This window comes from Malus domestica, chromosome 07, assembly GCF_042453785.1.
Source record: "Malus domestica chromosome 07, GDT2T_hap1".
Classification (NCBI taxonomy): Eukaryota; Viridiplantae; Streptophyta; class Magnoliopsida; order Rosales; family Rosaceae; genus Malus; species Malus domestica.
The window spans coordinates 2448748-2471464 of record NC_091667.1 but is presented as its reverse complement, the minus strand read 5'-3'; the positions used below and the strand labels follow the sequence as shown (position 1 = coordinate 2471464).

At 37.3% G+C, this 22717-nt stretch overlaps 4 protein-coding genes across 4 annotated transcripts; all 4 read left to right on the top strand.

The window, feature by feature from the left end:
* The first annotated feature begins 884 nt into the window (after positions 1 to 884).
* On the top strand, positions 885 to 1846 carry LOC108173670 (probable inactive purple acid phosphatase 27). Its single transcript, XM_029104789.2, has 4 exons — positions 885 to 901; positions 1173 to 1287; positions 1482 to 1614; positions 1724 to 1846. Exons 1-4 carry the CDS (start codon positions 895 to 897, stop codon positions 1844 to 1846), a joined length of 378 nt encoding a protein of 125 aa, XP_028960622.1. The 5' UTR covers positions 885 to 894.
* Positions 1847 to 6591: 4745 nt separating this feature from the next.
* On the top strand, positions 6592 to 7828 carry LOC114825758 (probable inactive purple acid phosphatase 27). Its single transcript, XM_029104788.2, has 3 exons — positions 6592 to 6675; positions 7069 to 7255; positions 7478 to 7828. The coding sequence occupies exons 1-3, from the start codon at positions 6650 to 6652 to the stop codon at positions 7559 to 7561; spliced, it is 297 nt and encodes a 98-aa protein (XP_028960621.1). The 5' UTR covers positions 6592 to 6649; the 3' UTR covers positions 7562 to 7828.
* Positions 7829 to 8484: 656 nt separating this feature from the next.
* LOC103412482 (probable inactive purple acid phosphatase 27) lies at positions 8485 to 15501 on the top strand. Its single transcript, XM_017326045.3, has 13 exons — positions 8485 to 8903; positions 9049 to 9136; positions 11490 to 11756; positions 12552 to 12660; positions 12932 to 13046; positions 13241 to 13373; positions 13483 to 13670; positions 14062 to 14248; positions 14355 to 14422; positions 14577 to 14667; positions 14761 to 14949; positions 15045 to 15128; positions 15220 to 15501. The coding sequence occupies exons 1-13, from the start codon at positions 8575 to 8577 to the stop codon at positions 15271 to 15273; spliced, it is 1902 nt and encodes a 633-aa protein (XP_017181534.2). The 5' UTR covers positions 8485 to 8574; the 3' UTR covers positions 15274 to 15501.
* A 5487-nt stretch (positions 15502 to 20988) lies between these two features.
* Positions 20989 to 21867, top strand: LOC114825950 (putative disease resistance RPP13-like protein 1). The gene has a single exon (XM_029105109.2). It carries the CDS (start codon positions 20989 to 20991, stop codon positions 21865 to 21867), a length of 879 nt encoding a protein of 292 aa, XP_028960942.1.
* Positions 21868 to 22717: the final 850 nt, after the last annotated feature.

The following is a 22717-nucleotide window of genomic DNA, read 5'->3' as shown; positions in this document are numbered from 1 at the left end:
CTCTACACCCAACTTAAATTGTAAATGAAAATTATCTTTTTTTACCCTATTGCATAATTACCATCAAGTACAAGATGAAATTAACATTAAAACTAAAATTTATCAATAAACTCACCCCTAATAATCAAACCCTACCATACCAAAACACAATTTTTACAAAATGCTATCAATACTGACAGTAAACATAGACAAAAACATTGAAAAGAACCTTCAAATGGTGGTCCATAAAGGATCTGAACTATTGAGCAAGTCGAAAGCCGAGCAGATCGATTTCACGAGCCATGCAGATTTGACGTCCCAAAACCAGGCCACTACATAATATACTGGGAGATCAAGGGATAAGTTGAAGAAAGAGTTCTTATTGAATGTTGTAGAGAAATGGATGCAACATTTTTGGATCATGGCTATGTGGTCTCGAGGAGAAGCAAATTGATCTGGCCTCTTCAGCTTTGAATTGTGGAGAAGGGAACTTTCAAGAAAATTTTGGAATAGTTCAAGTGAAAAATGATCAGTTTTTCTAATTATTAACATTCAATAAGCCAATAATATATAGAACATTTTCATATGTACCCAAATTCAAGCTAGTTAGCTAGAAGGGGATTTTCTTTTTCTTTGTTTTTTAATTTTATAAATGGGTGTAAAGATAATTTTACATTTTGAATTGGGTTTGGAAGGGTAGTTGAGGTAATAAATTTGGGTTTAAAGAGATAATGTTTCTTTAATTGCAAATAACATGGGTTCAAATAAAATTTCTCTAATTGTTATCTACGAAACCGGCAAAAGGTGAAAATAATCCACATTCCACATTGTGTATATTTCGATCATTTCTTACCCTAAACCCTACATGAATAACACTTCCCAACTAATGTAACTGATTGATTTTCACAAGACGATATGAAAAGTGAGTTCCTCATCTCCTACTTCCATACAGATCAATGTGTTTCGCTGTACACATACCAGTATGACATTAACAGAACTGTAATCAATATACATGAAACCTACAAATTGCGTATACCAAGTTGTATAAGTTGAAGGATCAATGGTGTAATTTTTCTCCTAATCTTCGGCCGCACTAGCTATAACTCACTCCAGACAGCCCCGATTGGGGTTTCATTCCGAATGTCTTCTTAATCTCTTTGTTTTCGTGTTTGTGCCCCCTTTATAATTGATAGGTTCTGCTCTACCAAGTCCAGCCAAGGACTTCGGCTGGCATGATCCAGGCTTCATTCACACGGTAGTAATGAGAGGACTTAAGCCTTCATCTAGTTTCTCTTATAGATACGGAAGGTATGAATCGTTATGATGTAGTTTTAACCTTATAACTAATATTTGGTAGAAGAAAAAGAAGAAACAATGTTCCAAAATATTTGACGAAGGAGAATATGGTGTATGATGACAATGATCCATATATATACATATATACTTTTGTTATTAACAAAAGAGCCTTTCATCTTTTTTCAAATTCATGAACAAAAATCCAGCGATTCAGTTGGTTGGAGTGATCAAATCCAATTCCGAACCCCACCAGCAGGAGGATCTGATGAACTCAAATTTCTTGCATTTGGCGACATGGGAAAGGCTCCTCGTGATTATTCGGCAATGCATTACATTCAGGTATGATGCATTAGTTTGTGCCAATTACTCAAATTTCTGGCACATGTTTGTACCTTGAAGGAAAAGTAAAGGCTAACGAGAATTTCAATCTTGTTGCATGAATATATAGCCAGGATCTCTTTCAGTGATTCAAGCCGTGGCCGATGAAATAAATTCCGGGAATGTAGACTCTATCTTCCACATTGGAGACATTAGCTATGCCACAGGATTTTTGTTAGCATACAGACTATGATCTTGTATGTAAGTTTCAATCAACAATCTATGAATACTGAAGAAAAGAAAGTGAGATTTCTAGAGAGAGAGAGAGAGACAAGCTTGAAGAAGAAGAAAGGACTCTGCTCTATATTGATTCATACGCACACACACTAAGCACATGTAGCAAGAGCTGATATTACTTAATCTAAGATTACATCTTAGCTGCACACTTGGACTATGATCCAAGGGTTGATATTTAAAGCTGAATTCTTATTACATTTCAGCATATACACTTATAAACTAACACTCCCTTCTAAGTGATGTGCTGAAATCACTCCCAAAGCTGTCCTCAGTAATTCAAATCGATCCCTTGCCAAAGCTTTAGTGAATATATCTGCAATCTGCTCTTCAGTCTTGCAGTATACCAAATCAATCTCACCATCTTGAAGTGCATATCGGATGAAATGAAATTTCCGATTAATGTGCCTGGTTTTGTGATGATGAACTGGATTCTTTGATATGGCAATTGCTGAAGTATTATCACACAACAACTTAGTTGGTTCTGCTTGTTCTTCCCCGAAATCAGAGAGTACAAATCTTAGCCAAATGGCATGTGCAGTAGCTTCTGCTGCACTGATGTATTCTGCCTCTGCGGTTGAAAAAGCAACACTGCTTTGTTTGATTAAGGCCCAAGAAAACACACCAGAACCAAGATTAAATGCATAGCCAGATGTACTCCTCATGTCATCTTCACTTCCACTCCAATCACTATCACAATAACCAACTAACACTGCTCCTTTTCCCTTCTCATAAACAACTCCATAGTTCACAGTGCCTTGTATGTATCTCAGAACCCTCTTAGCTGTCCCCATATGCTTCTTGGTAGGATTGTGCATAAACCTAGCCAATAAGCTTGCTGCAAACATAATATATGACCTTGTTGCTGTCAAATATAGCAAACTTCCCACCATTTGTCTATATAAAGTCTCATCTGCCAGATCACTTCCATCTACTTTTGTAAGTTTTTCATTCATAGCTAATGGTGTTGCAACCGGCTTGCAATCCCTAAGTCCAAATTTCTCAAGCAAAGTCTTTGCATATTTCTTTTGATGCAAGAAGATGTAATTATCTGTCTGCAGTACCCCAAGACCAAGGAAATGATGAAGTAATCCTAGATCAGTCATCTCATATTGTCTCATCATCTCACCTTTGAACTTAGCTATCATCTCCTTTGAACTTCCTGTGTAGATAATATCATCTACATATAGTGACACAATGAGAATGCCACTGTGAGATGTCTTGATATAAAGAGTAGCTTCACTCGGACTTCTGTGGAACCCAGCCTTTGCAAAATGGGAATTTATTTCTTCATACCAAGCTCTTGGAGCTTGTTTCAAACCATATAAAGCTTTCCTGAGCCTGTACACTTTGTCTTCCTTGCCCTGTATAACAAAACCAGATGGTTGATCCACATACACCTCTTCATTCAACACTCCATTTAGAAATGCAGACTTTACATCTAACTGAAATAATTTCCATCCTTTCTGTGAAGCAAGAGCCACCAAAGTTCTCACAGTATCAAGTTTTGCCACTGGTGCAAAAGTTTCATTAAAATCGATTCCAGGCTTCTGAGAGTAACCTTTTGCAACCAACCTTGCTTTGTTTTTCTGCACTGAACCATCCAGATTTAGTTTTGTTTTATAAACCCATTTGACTCCAATGATTGGTTTATCAAATGGTCTATCAACAAGATCCCAAGTATGATTCTTCTCAATCATAGAAATTTCATCTTCCATAGCCTTCTGCCATGATTCATCTTTGGCAGCTTCTTCAAAGCATTCGGGTTCTATAATGCACAGATTACACTTCTCATATATTTCTGCAATGTTTCTGTACTTGAGATGAGTGTGATCAAAATCCTGTGGACCTGTCATTCTTTCTTGATCAGAGAGCTCAGTAACCAAGCTTTGCCCAACATTCTCTTCACTGACTTCACATTGTGTTTCAGAATCACAAGCACCTCCTTCACAGTTTTGTTCTCCTTCAAACATCTCAATAATCTGGATACTCTCCCTTCTTTCCTTCTGTGCATTCCAGTCCCAACATGCTTCTTCATTAAACACAACATCTCTGGAAATAGTCACCTTTCCAGATTCAATGTTATAGAGTCTATATCCCTTCTCACAACTACCATATCCCAAGAAAATACACCTCTTGCTTGCCAAATCGAGTTTTTGTCTCTGTTGACTTGGCACATGAGCATAACACAAAGAACCAAACACCTTTAGATGCTTAATTCCTGGTTTTCTCCCACTGTAAGCTTCAAAATGTGTCTTCTTATGTAAAGCTTTGGTTGGACATCTATTCAGAATATACACTGAGGTATTAACTGCCTCTGCCCAAAATTCAAGTGGGATGTCCTTCTCCAACATAAGACACTTAGCCATTTCCACAATAGTTCTGTTCTTTCGTTCTGCCACACCGTTTTGCTGTGGTGTGTATGGAGTGGTAAGTTGTCTTTCCATGCCTACATCTTCAACAAACTTGTTAAACTCCATTGAAGTGTATTCACCTCCTCGATCACTCCTAAGCTGCTTTAGATTATATCCACTCTGCAACTCCACAGTAGCTTTGAACTTTTTAAACACACTGAGAACTTCAGATTTATGCCTTAAAAAATAAACCCAACACATCCGGGTGCAGTCATCTATGAAGTAAGAAAATATCTATTGCCAGCTTTTGTAGTTGTCTGCATCGGACCACAAATGTCACTATGCACAAGCTCTAGAGGAATTGATGCTCTAGTAGTAGCTTCCCTTGGAAATGCTTCTCTACATTGTTTACCGAGAACACAACCTTCACATACTCCTTTAACTGCTTTGATTTCTGGTAATCCTACTACCATTTCTTGTTCCTGCATCAATTTCAAACTGCTCATGTTTAGGTGTCCCAATCTTTTATGCCACATAGTAGTAGAAATACATACATCTGCCTTGAAAGCAATATGTATTCCAGTCTGTAACTTCATTGGAAAACTTCGATTTCCCTTCATTGGAACTTTAGCAACCATGTTGGAATATGAGCTATCATCATAGATTTCCACCTTGTGACCTCCAAACACCAAATAATAACCGTGCTCCATCATTTGACCCACACTGAGCAAATTTTCTTTCAGTCCAGGCACAAGCATAACCTCCTTGATATATCTCTTGCCTAGTTTAGTTTCAACTACAAGACTTCATTTACCAATTACATCAACAAGCTGTCCAGTACCCATTTCAACTTTTGCAGTTACATTCTTATCAATATCCACAAGTAAATCCTCCCTTCCAGTCATATGATTACTACACCCACTATCTACATACAATACATCATCACAGTCCTTTACACTAGTATTAGTTTGATTACTAGCATAAAACATGGTGGGTGTAGATTCTACCTTATTCGCATAATTGAGCTGCTGCACTGGTTTCTTGCTATTACAATCTCTTGCAAGATGACCAAACTTATCACAGTTATAACACTTTGGTTTACCCTTGAATCGGCACTCACCAAAATGTAACTTATCACAATGTTTACAAGGATTTCTAGCCCCATCAGTGGGTTTGTTATCCCACCTCTTCCTTTTTTCTTTCCAATTCTTATGGTACCTTGCACTTTGATTTCCAGTGGATTTAGCTGGTTTGGGATTCACATTGAGACTAGCAAATGCTTTCTCAGTTTTGTGCTCAGAATGTCTATCTAGACGTAGCTCAAAACTCTTCAAGGAAGCCACTACTTCTTGTACCTCAATCACATCCAAATCCTTCGAATGTTCAATAACAGAGCATATAGAATCATAAGCTGATGGCAAACTAATCAATAACTTTTGAACAATCCTCTCTCGAGATAACTCCTCTCCATAACTCCGCATTTGATTTATCAGATCAAATAATTTTGTAAGATAAACAGAAAGTGATTCATCATCTCGCATTCTTGTATATTCAAACTCCCTACGAAGACCTTGCAATTTAACATTTCTAACCTGTTTATCACCATGGTACTCTTGTTGCAGAGTATCCCATGCGCCTTTTGAGGTTTCTTCATAAGAGATTCTGGGAAATATTTCATCTGAAACAGCTCCTTGAATCAGACCCAGAGTTTTAGCATCTTTCATCAGTCTCTCGGCTAGAGGTAGCTTCTCAATACGGCTCGATTCCTCTTTTTCTTTCTTCTTTCCATCAGATTCACCATCATCCTTCGAATCTGAACTCTCGAAACCTTTCTCAACCAGATCCCACAATCCGTGAGATTTGAAAATTGTTTTCATCTTAATACTCCAGAACTCATAATTATCACCTTTGAAAATCGGTGTTCTCACCTCACTACTACCCGATCCTGCCATATTAGACTCAGATCACAATCGACTCGATTTCTGGGTAACACTCTTCACAGATCCAAACGCCCAGTATCAGTTGATCAAACTAGGCTCTGAGGCCATGTTAGCATACAGACTATGATCTTATATGTAAGTTTCAATCAACAATCTATGAATACTGAAGAAAAGAAAGTGAGATTTCTAGAGAGAGAGAGAGAGAGAGAGAGACAAGCTTGAAGAAGAAGAAAAGACTCTGCTCTATATTGATTCATACGCACACACACTAAGCACATGTAGCAAGAGCTGATATTACTTAATCTAAGATTACATCTTAGCTGCACACTTAGACTATGATCCAAGGACTGATATTTAAAGCTGAATTCTTATTACATTTCAGCATATACACTTATAAACTAACAATTTTTAGTTGAATGGGATCTTTTCCTTCAACAAACCAGTCTGGTTGCTTCTCGAGTTTCTTACATGACAGCGATAGGAAACCATGAGAGGTATGCTCTTTTATTATTTTCAAACTCTCAATCCAGAGCACACATTCAAACAAACGAATCACTTTAGATTTGAGAAAGATTGCCTGGCTACAAACATAACATCTTGCACTTGACAAAAACTAGGATTTTCTTTATTAAATAAATATATCTTAACCTTTTGAATGTAAGGAGATATGAAAAATGCTCACATAGCATTACTCTAGGGTTTTTGTGAGGAGAAAGTATAGCCAATAACTTGATAATCAGGACGACTTTGGGACCAATGTTGTTACAGTTTGTAACTTCAGGGTTGATTTCGCCAATTTTTAAATGTCAATGACCAAACTGTTTCCCTATGTTTTGCTTTACTATGTGGGATTCATAACGTATATACATTACACGTACAATTTGCAGGGACTATATAGACACTGGATCAGTTTATATTTTACCAGATTCAGGTGGAGAATCTGGAGTCCCTTATGAGACTTACTTTCCTATGCCAACGTCAGCAAAGGATAAGCCATGGTATTCCATAGAACAAGCAAGTGTTCATATTACGGTGATTTCAACAGAGCATGACTGGTCCACAAATTCTGAGCAGGTAAAGATGAATCAGCACTTCTGCATTTGCTTAATCATATCATTAATTCAAGCAACTATACTCTCAGTTTATTCGATGCTTTTATGGTAGGTCTCGGGTTCGAGACTTGGGAGCAGCCTCTCCATAAATGGGGGTAAGGCTAGCCGACATTCACCTCTCCCAGACCCTGCGTAAAGCGGGAGCCTTGTGCACTGGGTACGACCTTTTTACTATATATTACAGTATCAATGGATGAGAAAGGACATGGCTTCAGTTGATCGATCTAAAACTCAATGGATACGAAAGGGCATAAAGGCTAACAAGTAGGGCGCTCGGATACGAGTCCCCACCAACTCTAGGCCCAGCAAGACACTCGCCCGCATCATCCCATTCATGAAAGGACACGAGTGGACTTGCGTAAGTATCACCTTGTTGCCACGTGGCGATAAAATAACAGAGGGACGACTAACATGTTTAATATGTGCATTCAGTGCATTAAATGCAAATGAAGTGATAGACTTGAGCCAAGAGACTGAAAACTGAGAGAAGGGCCTATATAAGGAGAATGAGTACTCCTTAGATAGGGTCGGACGAATTGAGAGAGATTGTACTATACCAGTCGAGTGCTACTTGTAATCTTGTTCTCTACTTATCTAAGACTCTCAAAGGATGTATTCGAATTTTGAGGAGTTAACCACTTAAATCCTTTATTTTTTCCTTATTGTTTGCAAAGCCCAAGTCTATCAAAGGCAAACACTCACCAATTTTGAGTGTAAACAAAATGTATCAAATAGTATCTACATTGTCGATTTGTTCTGATTTTGAATAATTAAACGATCTCCAATTTGAATGACTTTATGTAGGAATAATCTCCAAATGAAGAATAAAAAAAATAAAATAATCCTGATTGTAAAATTTGTGCGTTAAAGATTTACAAAGAGAATATGTGCATCTAACTCATGTATTATCTACCCAAGAAAGAGAAAAAAGACAAAACAATATTAAAGCCTAAACTTAGTTATTACCAACCAGCTGCATCTGCGTGGTATCAACATAACCAAACCAGCGTTGCGTGAAGGAACACCATTTTAAATTAAACCTCAAAACCTGTCTCTGTTATACGATGGATAGAACAAGCCACGTTCTTTTCAAACCCCAATTTCTTAAAAATAAATCCAAATTTGCAAATTAAACTCATACGTACTCAAGTGGGAAACCAAAGATAAAGTAGTGGAAAAAAAATACAAGGCCAACGACCAAGAAGGCAAGAACCATGTGTGTATATATAAACCTCGTTCCCTTGTCTTAGGATAACCATAAAGCTCCACTTTGATTTTCCAATGGGGTCCTATAGGGTTTCCAATTATTCATTCGTTTTGTTCATATTGTTTCTGGGTTCTTTTGCTTCTTCTTCTTTTTCATCATCCTTGCACCCTTTGGTTTTCAACTCCAAAGTCGAACACCTCAACCACACAGCAATATCTGAGTTTAGGGTTCTTAACAGAAGATTTCTAGACGACTGTCCGAATCCGAGCCCTTATCTGCAAATTAGTACTAATTCAAGTGCTTCTGGCCTTGGAGATGAAGAATATGTGAGTGTCAATATTAGTGGCGTCCTGCGTCCTTCCAAAGATGATTGGGTCGCCATGATATCACCTTCTCATTCTGAGTAAGAGTTCTATAACAAATGTGGATTATGTTTTATTAATTATACACGTTAAATAATCGTTTACTAATTAATTCATGGTGTTAGTTTTAAGATAGTTCAGATGTTATACGTTGTTTATTTATACATGCATGTTGGAAATATGCAGTATATCAAGCTGCCTTGCCAATGGAATTCTCTATGCACAAACCGGAGATTTTGAAAAACTTCCTCTTCTCTGCCATTATCCTGTCAAGGTAAACAAATTATCAACCTTTTTCTCTTATGTATTTTGTTACACCAAAAATAAAAACAAAAAGAAAAATAAAAAGATAGAAGCTAGGTTAATGAGTAGTGAAAAAAATTTCTTTGTAGTGGATTGGTATCTGATCGATATCTTGTAAGCAATAGCAACCAAAAACAAAGAATACCCGGCTGATTAGAGCCACCAATCACTCTCCTCTTTATATGGCAATAGTTTGGAATCCTGTGGAGCTCATTAACTTTTCATCCAGCTTTTTCGTGTTCAACTACTACTTTAGAGATTTGAAAGTGAGAATGTGATCTCTGTATGAGAGGAAAGAGCTTCGTTTCTGACTATTTTTTTAAAAAATTATACAAAGATGCTGGAAAATAGTTGATTGGGCTATGCCATAGAATGGATAAATCATAGTTTTGTATCGAACTCGTCATTTATGAGAGTTTTAACATAAGACATTCCCTTGGTAAAAAAGAACACTACTACACCATAATATGCTAGTGCCTATTTTACAACAATACAGGTCCTAACTTGGCCTAATCAGATTTTTATTTTACTTTTTATAACAAGCAATACTGCTATTTTAAGCTAGACCAGTGAGAGCTGCGGGTTAAACCCAATAGACATTGAATTAAAGAGAAAAACTCTATTCACTAGATCGATCCGCTTCTGACTTCACTTCCTCCGTTGTCAATCAGTTCCTTAATTTCTTTATCAAAGTCCAGCTATTGGAAGAATCAAGACAGGTGGTTGATAGTATTCTAAAGTCTTCCCTACCTCCTTCCTTCCTTCCGGATGGTACTGAAATCCATCACTTGCCCTAATCAGTTAGGTCGCGAAAGAATCGGATCAAGCGCAAGTTTTCATTTGACAAACAGTGTTTCTTTTTTGGTGTCCATTTAATGTTGAATTTTCTGTTTCTAGGTAGTAAGCAAAAATATTAAATTCGAATGAACAAAAGCCAAAGTTTTTAGGTAGCTACCGAAATCAATAAACTCGAATGAAGAAGAGCCAAACAAACAAATAAAAGTCAAATATTACGGTCTGGTGGTATTCTCTTCACTTGTAAGTGAGAGGTTGTTTTTTTTTTTTTTTTTTTTTGGAGTACATTGATATATTTTTACACTAAGAGGAATGGGAGTTTGGCTTAGCCACACAATGGACAACCTAATTAAATATCGAATTTGTTATCCATGAGATTCGAACCTAAGACATTTGACTTCTAAGTGAAGAAGGATACCATCAGACCGTAATACTAAGAGGTCTTAGGTATGAATCTTGTGGACGGTGAATTCGATACCAAATTAGGTTGCTCATTGTGTGACTTAGTTAAACTCCCAACTCCCCTTAGTGTAAAATATATCGTTGTACTAAAAAAAAGTCAAAATCAAGGGCCACATGGGGCAGTGAAAGGGAAAGTAGCATGAGACAATTAGGTTGCCAATTGTGTGGCTTAACAGAACTTCTAACTATTTTTAATGTAAAATATATCCTTGTAAAAAATAAAAAAATAAAAAAAGTCAAAACCAAGGGCCACATGGGCGGTGCCGAATAATTACTGTCTTTCAGGTGCCACGTTACGTTACTAACAAAGTGGCGTGGAGAAACCCATAACGTTTACGTAGAAAGCAACGAAGTGGCTTTTGCTTTGACGTTGGGACAACTTAGCTGATGCCGCATGGTTCCATCGGCCTAGGTAGGGTTCTGTCGAGGCATTTTCTGGCCCCTTTTATTTTGTCCTACTCTTTTTCTAATTTTCATGCTTTTAATATTCAAATTAATTTCGACTTATATACTCATTGACCAAAATGTTGAGATGTGTTAAAACTTGGTAATATTATGAAGACTAAATTTGTAGACAAAATTTTGAAAACTAAAAGACATGGAAGTTGATGATTGGTTTATTAGTTAATCGTTGATAAACGTGCTTATTCTTATTAGTGACACATCATTTAGTTTGCAAATTTTGTGTCCAAATTTAATCTCCCTACCATTATCCTAAAACTTACGTGAGGCCGTATATTTATCATTTATGTCATATGTTAAATGGTTCAACTTTTAGTTGCATCGAGGCATTTTGTATAAAATTTTAGCACCTACTGATTGCACGGGTAATTAAGTGAAGTCAATATCAATGCTGTTAATGATGGACTGTTACTCATTCCATCACTTGCAAATAACGTATCTTCACCGTAGAAAATTCATTGAAAGCGTTCAATTTTTTAATCTTTATTTGAAGATCATCCCTAAAAAAATTTCATTCGAATCGAAATTCGTCAACGGCTCATTATCAATATGTTCTAAAAAACAGAATTAACAAACATATTGATCTTTAATTGAAAATTTTGTAGGCAGCATACATGAGCAATGATCATGACTATCTCAGCTGCAAGAAGAAGGAATGCCAAAAGTATCAGAATGGTCGATGCATGGTGTCCACTTGTGGTGGTGCATTATCATTTCATGTTATCAACATCAGAACCGACATTGAATTTGTGTTGTTTTCCGGTGGATTTGAGGAACCTTGTATTCTCAAGAAGTCAAACCCTCTGAAATTTACCAATCCGAATAAGCCATTATATGGACATCTCTCAAGCATCGATTCAACTGGAACATCGGTAATTAACCCGCTGCCCGCTGTCAATTAATTTCACTATTTTTTTTAGGGTGTGGGTAAATTTCACTATTTTTTTTAGGATGTGTTATACACACACCCCTTTTTACTTCTCCCACACCCTTTGTTAATTTCTGTCATTTGATCTTCTTCAATTCATCTAATCCGACGGTCAAAAATTAAAAGGGTGTGAGAGAAGTAAAAAATGGTGTGTGGATATCACACCCTTTTTTTTTTTAGTACAAGGGATATTGTAAACCCAAGATGCAGTAGGTTAAAGAAAAATGCCCTAACCTGTTGAGAGTTGTTCCACATTGGTAAGGGACAAGGTTTGCTATGTGCTTATATGATCTTGAGCTACTTCTCATATTACCAATTAGTTTTATGGTGAAACCCTAATTTCATCATGATATCAGAGCAAGGTTATCCATGTGTGAAGCCCAACGGCCACACGTGCTCCACGTCACCCGGTTGTTGTCCACGTGTGGCGGATCCGCCACACGTGCGAGGGCGTGTTAAGAGATGTCCCACATTGGTGAGGGACAAGGTTTGCTATGTGCTTATATGATCTTGAACTACTCCTCATATTGCTAATTGGTTTTATGATGGAACCCCAATTTCATCATAACTATGAGGGCAATTCACCACTTAAGTTATGTACATGAAAGCCTAATTTCTACTTAAATTATGGGGTAATGTTCTATGAATCATGATTCGTTATGATGCAGATGAGATTAACATGGGTTTCTACTTAAATTATGGGGTAATGTTCTATGAATCATGATTCGTTATGATGCAGATGAGATTAACATGGGTTAGTGGACATAAGGAACCTCAGCAAGTGCAATATGGCAACAGAAAAAAACAGACATCAGGAGTTACTACATTTTCACAAGACGATATGAAAAGTGAGTTCCTCATCTCCTACTTCCACACAGATCAATGTGTTTCGCTGTACACATACCCGTATGACATTAACAGAACTGTAATCAATTTACATGAAACCTACAAATTGCGTATACCAAGTTGTATAAGTTGAAGGATCAATGGTGTAATTTTTCTCCTAATCTTCGGCCGCACTAGCTATAACTCACTCCAGACAGCCCCGATTGGGGTTTCATTCCGAATGTCTTCTTAATCTCTTTGTTTTCGTGTTTGTGCCCCCTTTATAATTGATAGGTTCTGCTCTACCAAGTCCAGCCAAGGACTTCGGCTGGCATGATCCAGGCTTCATTCACACGGTAGTAATGAGAGGACTTAAGCCTTCATCTAGTTTCTCTTATAGATACGGAAGGTATGAATCGTTATGATGTAGCTTTAACCTTATAACTAATATTTGGTAGAAGAAAAAGAAGAAACAATGTTCCAAAATATTTGACGAAGGAGAATATGGTGTATGATGACAATGATCCATATATATACATATATACTCTTGTTATTAACAAAAGAGCCTTTCATCTTTTTTCAAATTCATGAACAAAAATCCAGCGATTCAGTTGGTTGGAGTGATCAAATCCAATTCCGAACCCCACCAGCAGGAGGATCTGATGAACTCAAATTTCTTGCATTTGGCGACATGGGAAAGGCTCCTCGTGATTATTCGGCAATGCATTACATTCAGGTATGATGCATTAGTTCGTGCCCATTACTCAAATTTCTGGCACATGTTTGTACCTTGAAGGAAAAGTAAAGGCTAACGAGAATTTCAATCTTGTTGCATGAATATATAGCCAGGATCTCTTTCAGTGATTCAAGCCGTGGCTGATGAAATAAATTCCGGGAATGTAGACTCTATCTTCCACATTGGAGACATTAGCTATGCCACAGGATTTTTAGTTGAATGGGATCTTTTCCTTCAACAAATCAGTCCAGTCGCTTCTCGAGTTTCTTACATGACAGCGATAGGAAACCATGAGAGGTATGCTCTTTTATTATTTTCAAACTCTCAATCCACAGCACACATTCAAACAAACGAATAACTTTAGATTTGAGCAAGATGCTTGGCTACAAACAGAACATCTTGCACTTGACAAAAACTATGATTTTCTTTTTTTATAAATATATCATAACCTTTTGAATGTAAGTAGAGATGAAAACTGCTGAGATAGCATTGCTCTAGGGTTTATGTGAGGAAAAAGTTTAGCTAATAACTTGATAATCAGGAGGACTTCGGGAACAATGTTGTTACAGTTTGTAACTTCAGGGTTGATTTCGACAATTTTTAAATGTCAATGACCAAACTGTTTGCCTATGTTTTGCTTTGCTTTGTGGGATTCATAATGTATATGCATTATACGTACAATTTGCAGGGACTATATAGACACTGGATCAGTTTATATTCTTCCAGATTCAGGTGGAGAATCTGGAGTTCCTTATGAGAATTACTTTCCTATGCCAACCTCAGCAAAGGATAAGCCATGGTATTCCATAGAACAAGCAAGTGTTCACATCACGGTGATTTCAACAGAGCATGACTGGTCCACAAATTCTGAGCAGGTAAAGATGAATCAGCACTTCTGCATTTGCTTAATCATATCATTAATTCAAGCAACTATACTCTCAGCTTATTCAATGCTTTTATTTTACGCACTATATATTACAGTATCAATGGATGAGAAAGGACATGGCTTCAGTTGATCGATCTAAAACTCCTTGGTTGATTTTTATGGGGTAAGTTAACTAAGAGACCTTCAAGTTTATGTTGTTTTCTAGTCTACTAATTTTAACTTAAACATTCGAAAATCGAGTGTTCCAGTAATTAACTCTCTTTTTCACTCTTTTTATGTTGTAGTAAATATAATGCATGTTACTTTTTAAACTGCAGGCATAGACCCATGTATTCCTCCTCACCTGGATTCCTCAATGTTGATAAAATATTTGTCAACGAGGTGGAACCATTACTGCTCGAGAGCAAAGTAACATCCCTTCACCAGCTTGTTATTGGTCATATATTTCTAGCTAGTTAGTTCCTTTCTGACATACATTGCTGTTGGAAATTTGAACTGTAGGTTGATTTAGTCCTATTTGGTCATGTCCATAACTACGAGAGAACTTGTGCGGTTTATAAGAGTGAATGCAAAGGATTGCCTCAAAAAAATGAAAATGGGATCGACACATATGATCATAGCAACTACAGTGCCCCAGTGCACACTGTAATTGGTATGGCTGGCTTTACCTTGGACGGGTTCTCAAGTGGTGTAAGTCTCTCTCTCTCTCTCTCTCTCTCGCTTACACACACACACACAGGATTTTCATACCGTTCTTTACATGGAATTGGAATCTGATCAAACAGGTTAATAATCCTTGGAGTTTATCCAAGATTTCTGAATTTGGTTATCTAAGAGGACATGCGACAAAGAAAGAGATGAAATTAGAGGTCAGTAAATATGCAAGTTTGAGACTGAAACTTTGAACAAATCTCACTGTGGCAGACTTGTATGTTCACTAAATTGCTTTCATGTTTCCAGCTTGTGAATGCAGATACAAGAAAGGTTGAAGACGGATTCCGCATAACAAAATAGCAAGGTCATTTAATAGGAAGATTTATGTCCAATGTATAGATAAGTTGAACAATATGAAGAGGAGAGTGCCGGTCATCATGTCAGAAGAAAGTTGTTTCGAAATGTCACTTAGTATTTTTAGTACAAATTATAAGGTTAATGTATTGCGAAAATAATGTAGTCGAACAATGATCTCTTCCTTTTTCAGAATCATTCAATCAGATTAATGGCAACTCTTAAATCTAAAAATTTGCGGCACAACTTATGTATCACACCTTGATCACTACTCCTCCTACTAATAACCTCAGCTCTCTCATGTTCTCATCCTCCTCCTCCGAGACTTCTGTTGCTGCTGCAGCAAGGTTTTTCCTCCACCGTGTCCCAATCTTGGGGCTCTTTCTCGCTCTCCGTGTCCCAATCTTGGGGCTCTTTCTCGCTCTTTGGGTCTTTGTAATCATAAACTCCTTGAGGCAAAAAAAGCACCATGGCTTGCCTGTTTGGCCCGTGTTTAGCATGTTCCTCTCTCTGTCTCTGGCACTACTCCAAACTAAGCCATATGAGTTGCTCTCCGAAGTTCTTTGCCACCAAAATGAAACGATTAGATTCAAAGGGCCTTGTTGTAGCAGCCTCTTTGGCGCCATCACTTTCGACCCTCGTAACTTGGAGTACCTTCAAGACCAAGTTCTCCAATTTCCTCAAAGGCCCTTATTTCCAAGACGCCGTTTGAGATCTTCACCGGGAAGGCATATTCAGCGCAGACAGAGATAAGTGGCAGCGCCAAAGGAATACGGCTGGCTTTGAGTTCCACTCAGCCAAGTTCCAGAAACTGACAGTGGATTCATTGTTTGAGCTGGTTCACGCTCGGCCGTTACCTGTTTTAGAGGACTCCATCAAACACTTGGCCCCAATAGACCTCCTAGACGTTCTTATGAGCAGTGGCGAAGCCAGGATTTCTCGGGGGGAGGGGCGAACTTAAAAGAATGCAAGGTTAAAGAAAAATGGCAACAACTAAATCTTTTTATATAGTAATGTCTTCCATAATTAATCAATACAAACAAATTACAATTGTTGCCGGCGAGGTTTCATGTCATGAAAACGTCGCATAATAGGCTCACAATCTTCATAGCAGAAAAAGCTCTCTCCACCGAAGCGGTTGCAACCGGTAACACCAAAGCCAATGTAAGAAGTTTATACACTAACATATAACTTTCAGACCTCCCGGTCTTCACTAACTCTTGTGCAAGATCACTAATTCCTCTCAATGATGAAAACTCACTATGCATCTTCATATCATGAATGTAATTGTCAAGTTGAATTGGAAGATTCATGAGGTCCATACGATCAAAATCTTGAGAATAAAGTTTGGCTAAACGAACAATTTTTGCTTTATCAAAAGATGCAAAATTATTCACCGGACTCAAACAAGCCATACAAAGAAGTAACTCGGTGTTTACCTCATTGAAGCGATCATTCAACTCCTTTAGTTGCATATCAAGGACTTGAAAATAGAGGTCCACAATCTCTCAATGGCATCTTCAAGCGAGCTACTAGTTGTAGAGGAGACATGTTGAACACCCAAAAACTTTTCAATTGCTTCTCCTTTTTTATTCACATAACGCAATATCACCGTCATTTGCTCTTTAGTTGAAGAATCACGTGCTCCATCAATCAAAAGAGAAAAAAATGCACCTTCCATATCTTTAGTGATTGCACCTACAGTTTCAATGACACAAGCACGGACAAGATCTTTTTGAATATCGGAAGAAGTATACTTAAGATTCTTGGGAGCATTCTCAAACACAACCTTCCTAACTTGTTCATTATGCTTGGAAAGAAATTGCATAAGCTCTAAATAATTGCCCCTATTGCTTGATTTCAACGATTCATCATGGCCACGAAAAGGTAAACCTTGTCCCAACAACCATCTTGTGCACTCAAGTGAGGCACTCAATAAAGTACGATAATTAATGTGAGCTTCATCGGTTTGCTTAATCACAAATGTTTCAATGTGTTGTTTTTGTGTCATCAAATCTCTAGCTTGTTGTATAGCTTTATTATGAAGACTTCCAACACCTCCCTCATGGACTCGAAGATTTTTGGGTCATTTCTTCCAATTTGTAAACCCTATCTCAGTGAAGACATCACTTCTAGTGCTAACCCATTTGATCAAAATCACATTTGAAAAGATAACAATAACGGCAAAATGCAGCATTTTGTTGATATACTATACTCCAACCACTTAAACTTATCAAACCAACCAATGATAAAACATCGATTGTCACTAACCTTTCTTGGCATGATGTGGTCTCTAGGTTGACAATGATCATTTTGGAGATAGTGTCTACGAATTGCTTCACGATAATTAGGTGGATAATCAAGCATTCGACGTCTATGTGCAGGGTCTGCAGGAAGATTAGCCAATATTTCATCCAACTCAGTGGCCTCACTTTGTTGTGACCTACTTGGAATATTTGAAGGAGGACTTCTTGGAATATTTGAAGGAGGAGGAGGACTACTCGGAATATTTGAAGGAGGAGGACTACCCAAAATGTTTGAAGGAGGATTTAAGCATTGTTTCTTATAGTATCGTTCCATTACGTAACTGTAAAATGAAAAGAAATAAAAATTCTTAGACTCTATGAATACAACTAAGCAATTCAACTAATCATATTCATATGAATACAACTAAGTAATTTAACTAATCATATTCATATGAATACAACTAAGCAATTCAACTAATCATCCATCAAGATTCAAAGAATTCAAATTTTAATTTTCATCCTAAAAAATAATTTCATAATTTCATTCAAAATGTGGCTTATTACCAATAAGTTTAGTTAAAGATGACTTTTGACATGCCAATTTATCTATATGTACAATTATACATACACATGATTCTTCTAATTCCCAACAATTCGTATCAATAATTTCACCCTAAAAAATAATTTCATAATTTGTATTAAATAACCATGACATGAATAATCAATAACTTATAACCATATCATTTTATTCACATAATAAAGGTAGGGATTATGCATTTAAGAATTAAAAAATTTACCTTTAAATAGTGATTGGAGCCGGCTCAATCTCAGAGGAGAGGAGAGTGGCTCACTGGCTTGTGGAACAGAAATTAAAGAGGACTTTGTGGCTTTGGCTTGGCTGCTGGAGTTTGAGGAGCAAATTTGGCTGAGATGGATATGGTGGCCCGCTGTGTGTGTTGATAATTGATGAAGAAGAAGACAGAAGAAAAGGATAGAAAAGAGTAAAGGCTGATAATTGATGAAGAAGAAGACAAAAGAAAAGGATAGAAAAGAGTAAAGGCAGTGTGGATGGGGTGTGTGTGTGTGGGGGGGGGGGTACAGACAGAAAAATTAAATCTAGGGTTTCATTGGGGTGACACGCGGAAGCGGTCCCCCATCCCATTATAATATATTTTTTTTAAATTCAACATCAAAACGGCGCCATTTTGATTTAGTTTTTTAAATTTTTTTATACCAGGTCCAAAACAACGTCGTTTTGGCTTGGTTTTTAAAAAAAAAAAAATTATAATGCAATCTGCAGTGCAGATTGCCCAGAAAACCCAGAAAAACAGAGGGCTCTGCCTCTGCTGCGTGAACCATTCTTTTCCGGCGAGGCGCGCGAGGGGAGTGGCGAAGACCCGGGGTCCAGTGGTATTTCCCGGCGAGGGGAGTGGCGGCCGCCACTCCTCGCTCCCACGTGGCTTCGCCACTGCTTATAAGGTTGACTTTTGACAACGTTTGCATGATCACATTTGGGGTCGATCCCGGTTGCTTGCAGCCAGGTTTACCCAAAATACCATTTGCTCAGGCTTTTGAGGAGGCGACAGAAGGAACGTTGATACGCTTTTGTGGCCCCATGTGCGTGTGGGAGGCCATGACCTACTTCAAATTGGGCGCAGAGAGGAAGCTTCAGATGTCCATAATATAGAAGTGGATAAATTCGCAGACAATGTCATCCGGTCATTAAAGAAAGAGAGCCAACGCCAAGCTTTTCGAAGGCCAAGTGATCTTGGTCGTTATTCAAACACTGGAGTCAACGCTAATTTTTTTGAAGGCTCAATTATTCAGTCAATATCTTTAATGGAGCTAGCGCAGCTTTTCGAAAGTCTGACTTAAAGAAGCAGATTCGAGCCCAGAATAGGCTCAACTTATGTCGAAAAAATAGTTTGCTCTAATACCATGATGAACCTTTTTAGTCTTTGCCATGTTCTATCATCAACATTGCCAATATTGTCCCAACTATTAGGGATGAAATCTCCAATATATAAGTTGTATATTATTTTGCCATATGTCCAATGTGAGCTTCTATTGTCCATCACTTGGTACCAATAATCTAGTGTGACATTCTTCTTCACTAGTAATTGAGAGGTTTTATATTCTATTCTTGTAAATAACGAGTTCAATATTAATTATTAACATAAAATAAAATGAAATTTAACTCGCAAGGTTCTTTTCTTGTTCATGAGAAAAAAAAATTAAAATATTATAAGTGTAGCAACTAGTTGTGCAAGTTGGAATGGTGTTTCTGATTCTAATAGTAATAGTAAAGTTTTCAAATCCGAACTAAAAAATTTCGAATTCGAAAAGTTTTGAAAAATTGTTATGAAAATTGGAATGCATTTGGAGATTCCAAAAATTTTGAATTTATTACGATATTTTTTTTAACATAGTATTTTATTATTAGTTTTGGATACCTTATGTTCATTGTAACAATTTAAACATATATATATATATATATATATATATATATATATATATATATATATATCAGGCCCTTTAACAAGAGTGACCCTCATTTTTCTAAAAAAATGGGGACACCCTTTTAACCATTGGATTGACTTTAATGAAACTGTGTGGTTGTGATTAAATCACAGGCCATACAATCTCAACCACACAATTTCATTAAAGTCAAATTCAACGGTCAAGAGGGTGTCCCCATTTTTTTAGAAAAATAAGGATCCCTCTTGTTAAAGGATTCCTACATATATATATATATATATATATATATATATATATTAAATAGGATGAGCACACTAGTATACCAAATTTATTTAATTTTTTGAACAAACGATATTATCTACACTAATGGAATGAGATGGGCTCATACTTTTAATGGACTAGCAATAATATGGTTCAAATTCGCCTTTAGCGATAATTGAAACTAAGATTTCTTATTTATAAAGGGAATACCACTATGCAGTGGTAAAAATTGTTTGTACCAAAAAGTTAATTGAATTTACATATAAGTATATACTAAGTATTAAAAATAATAATAAATTGTATGTAACAAAAAAGTTCGAGAGTATTAAAAAACCCATAAAATGTATGAATTTTCAAATTACATTTTAAAATCATCGAGACTACTTCGATACAGAAGATTCTTAAAATATCAATTTAAAAAATTGTGATTCGACCTGAATTAATTTCGAAATTTCAAAATAAAAGTTTAAAATATTCCTACCCAAGGGTCCCGTTCAAAAAAAAAAAGGACTACCCAAAGGTCAAGGGCACGCTTACAAGAAAATGTAATTAAGGGACGCGCGGCAAAATAATAGGAGGACACGTGGCCCCACGCTTTCACCCCGCCGAGTCAAGTCAACATTTGAAAAACAAAAAGCTTTGCAACAGCGCTGAGTTATTCTTCATTCTCTGAGAAATTCGGAATCCATTTTCTTCTCAATCTTTCAACTTCCCATCCATCGGAAGATTGAAATCCATGGCGATGGAAGTTGTGGGCGGCGCTCTTCTCTCTTCCTTTCTCTCCGTCTTGTTTGGTAGGCTGGCCTCCCGTCCCGTCGTCGACTTCATCCGCGGACAGAAGATCAACAGCGGACTGCTCAAGAAGTTGAGGATTAAGCTGCTTTCAGTTAATTCTGTGCTCGATGACGCGGAGGAGAAGAAATTCAACAACCCAGCTGTGAGGGAGTGGCTCGACGAACTTAAAGATGCTCTGTATGCTGCAGACGACCTGCTGGATGTGATCAAGACTGAAGCTCTGCGGCGAAAGCTCGAAGGCGATGAATCCGAAAGCAGCAGCAGCAGAAAAAGTCAGGTACCCATCTCCAGTTCCACTTGGATTGATGAATTTGACAAAACAATGGAACCCAAGATTGTAGAAATGCTTGAGAGGTTAGAATTTATTGTAAATGAGAAAGATGTGCTTGGTTTGAACGAGGGTGTTCCGAATCGGCGACCACAATCAAGATTATCTTCCACCTCTTTGGTGGAAGAGGACGGTGTGTACGGTAGGGATGAGGACAAGGAGACCATTGTGAAGCTATTGCTATCCGATGATGCGAATGGCAATAAGTTGAGTGTGATTCTGGTTGTGGGAATGGGTGGCATCGGAAAGACCACCCTTGCGCAGCTCGTATACAACGATGCTAGAGTGAAGCAACATTTTGACTTGCAAGCATGGGTTTATGTTTCAGAAGAATTTGATGTTGTTAGAATAACCCAAATCATTTATGGGTCAGTCATTTCACAAACTTGTTGTATTACGGACTTGAATCTACTTCAAGTTAAACTCAAGGAGTCTTTGACGGGAAAGAAATGTTTCTTTGTTCATGATGATGTATGGAACGAGAATAGCTGAAAATCAAAGAAAAAGCTGCTATTTGCTTCTTTGAAAAAAAACCAGTTTTTTCAAAGCACACGGAATCCTTTAATGAAAAGACACACTATCATCCTGCTTTTTTTTCCAAAAGCACTTTCACAAAAAAGTTTACCAAACACTCTACTGGCTTTATTTCACAGCCGCTTATTCTCACAGCACAGCCGCTTATTTTCACAGCAGTTTTTTTTCAAAGAACAGCAATACCAAACCAGCCAGGTCTTCCTTTAGCTGCAAAGTCTCTTGGGGGTTTGTTGCGCTGTAAACAAAGTTACGAGGAGTGGGATGAAATATTGAAGAGTGAAATATGGGACTTGCAAGATGAGTATACCATTCTTCCAGCTTTGAGATTAAGTTATCATCATCTTCCTTCTCATCTAAAACGATGTTTTTCCTATTGTTCGATTTTCCCCAAAGGTTACAAATTTGGAAAATCAGAATTAGTTTTGTTGTGGATGGCTGAAGGTTTTTTGTCACCCCAAAGAAAGAAAATGATGGAAGACGTTGGAGTGGAGTACTTTGATGATTTAATATCGAGGTCATTTTTTCAGCATTCAGATGATGAGTCTGATGACCAATCACTTTTTACCATGCACAACCTTATCAATGATTTAGCAAAGTTAGTATCAAGAGAATTTTGTTTTAGGTTGGATGATAGTGACTCATTCAATAATGTTTCAAGAAAGACTCGTCATCTCTCATACACTCTGAATAACATCTTCGAAAGACTTGGTGTAGGTGTTCATGCGACTGCAAAGGAGGAGATTTCTGGTTTTGATTAATTTGAAGCTTTATTCGAAGCCAAGTATTTGCGCACCTTCCTAGCAATAAA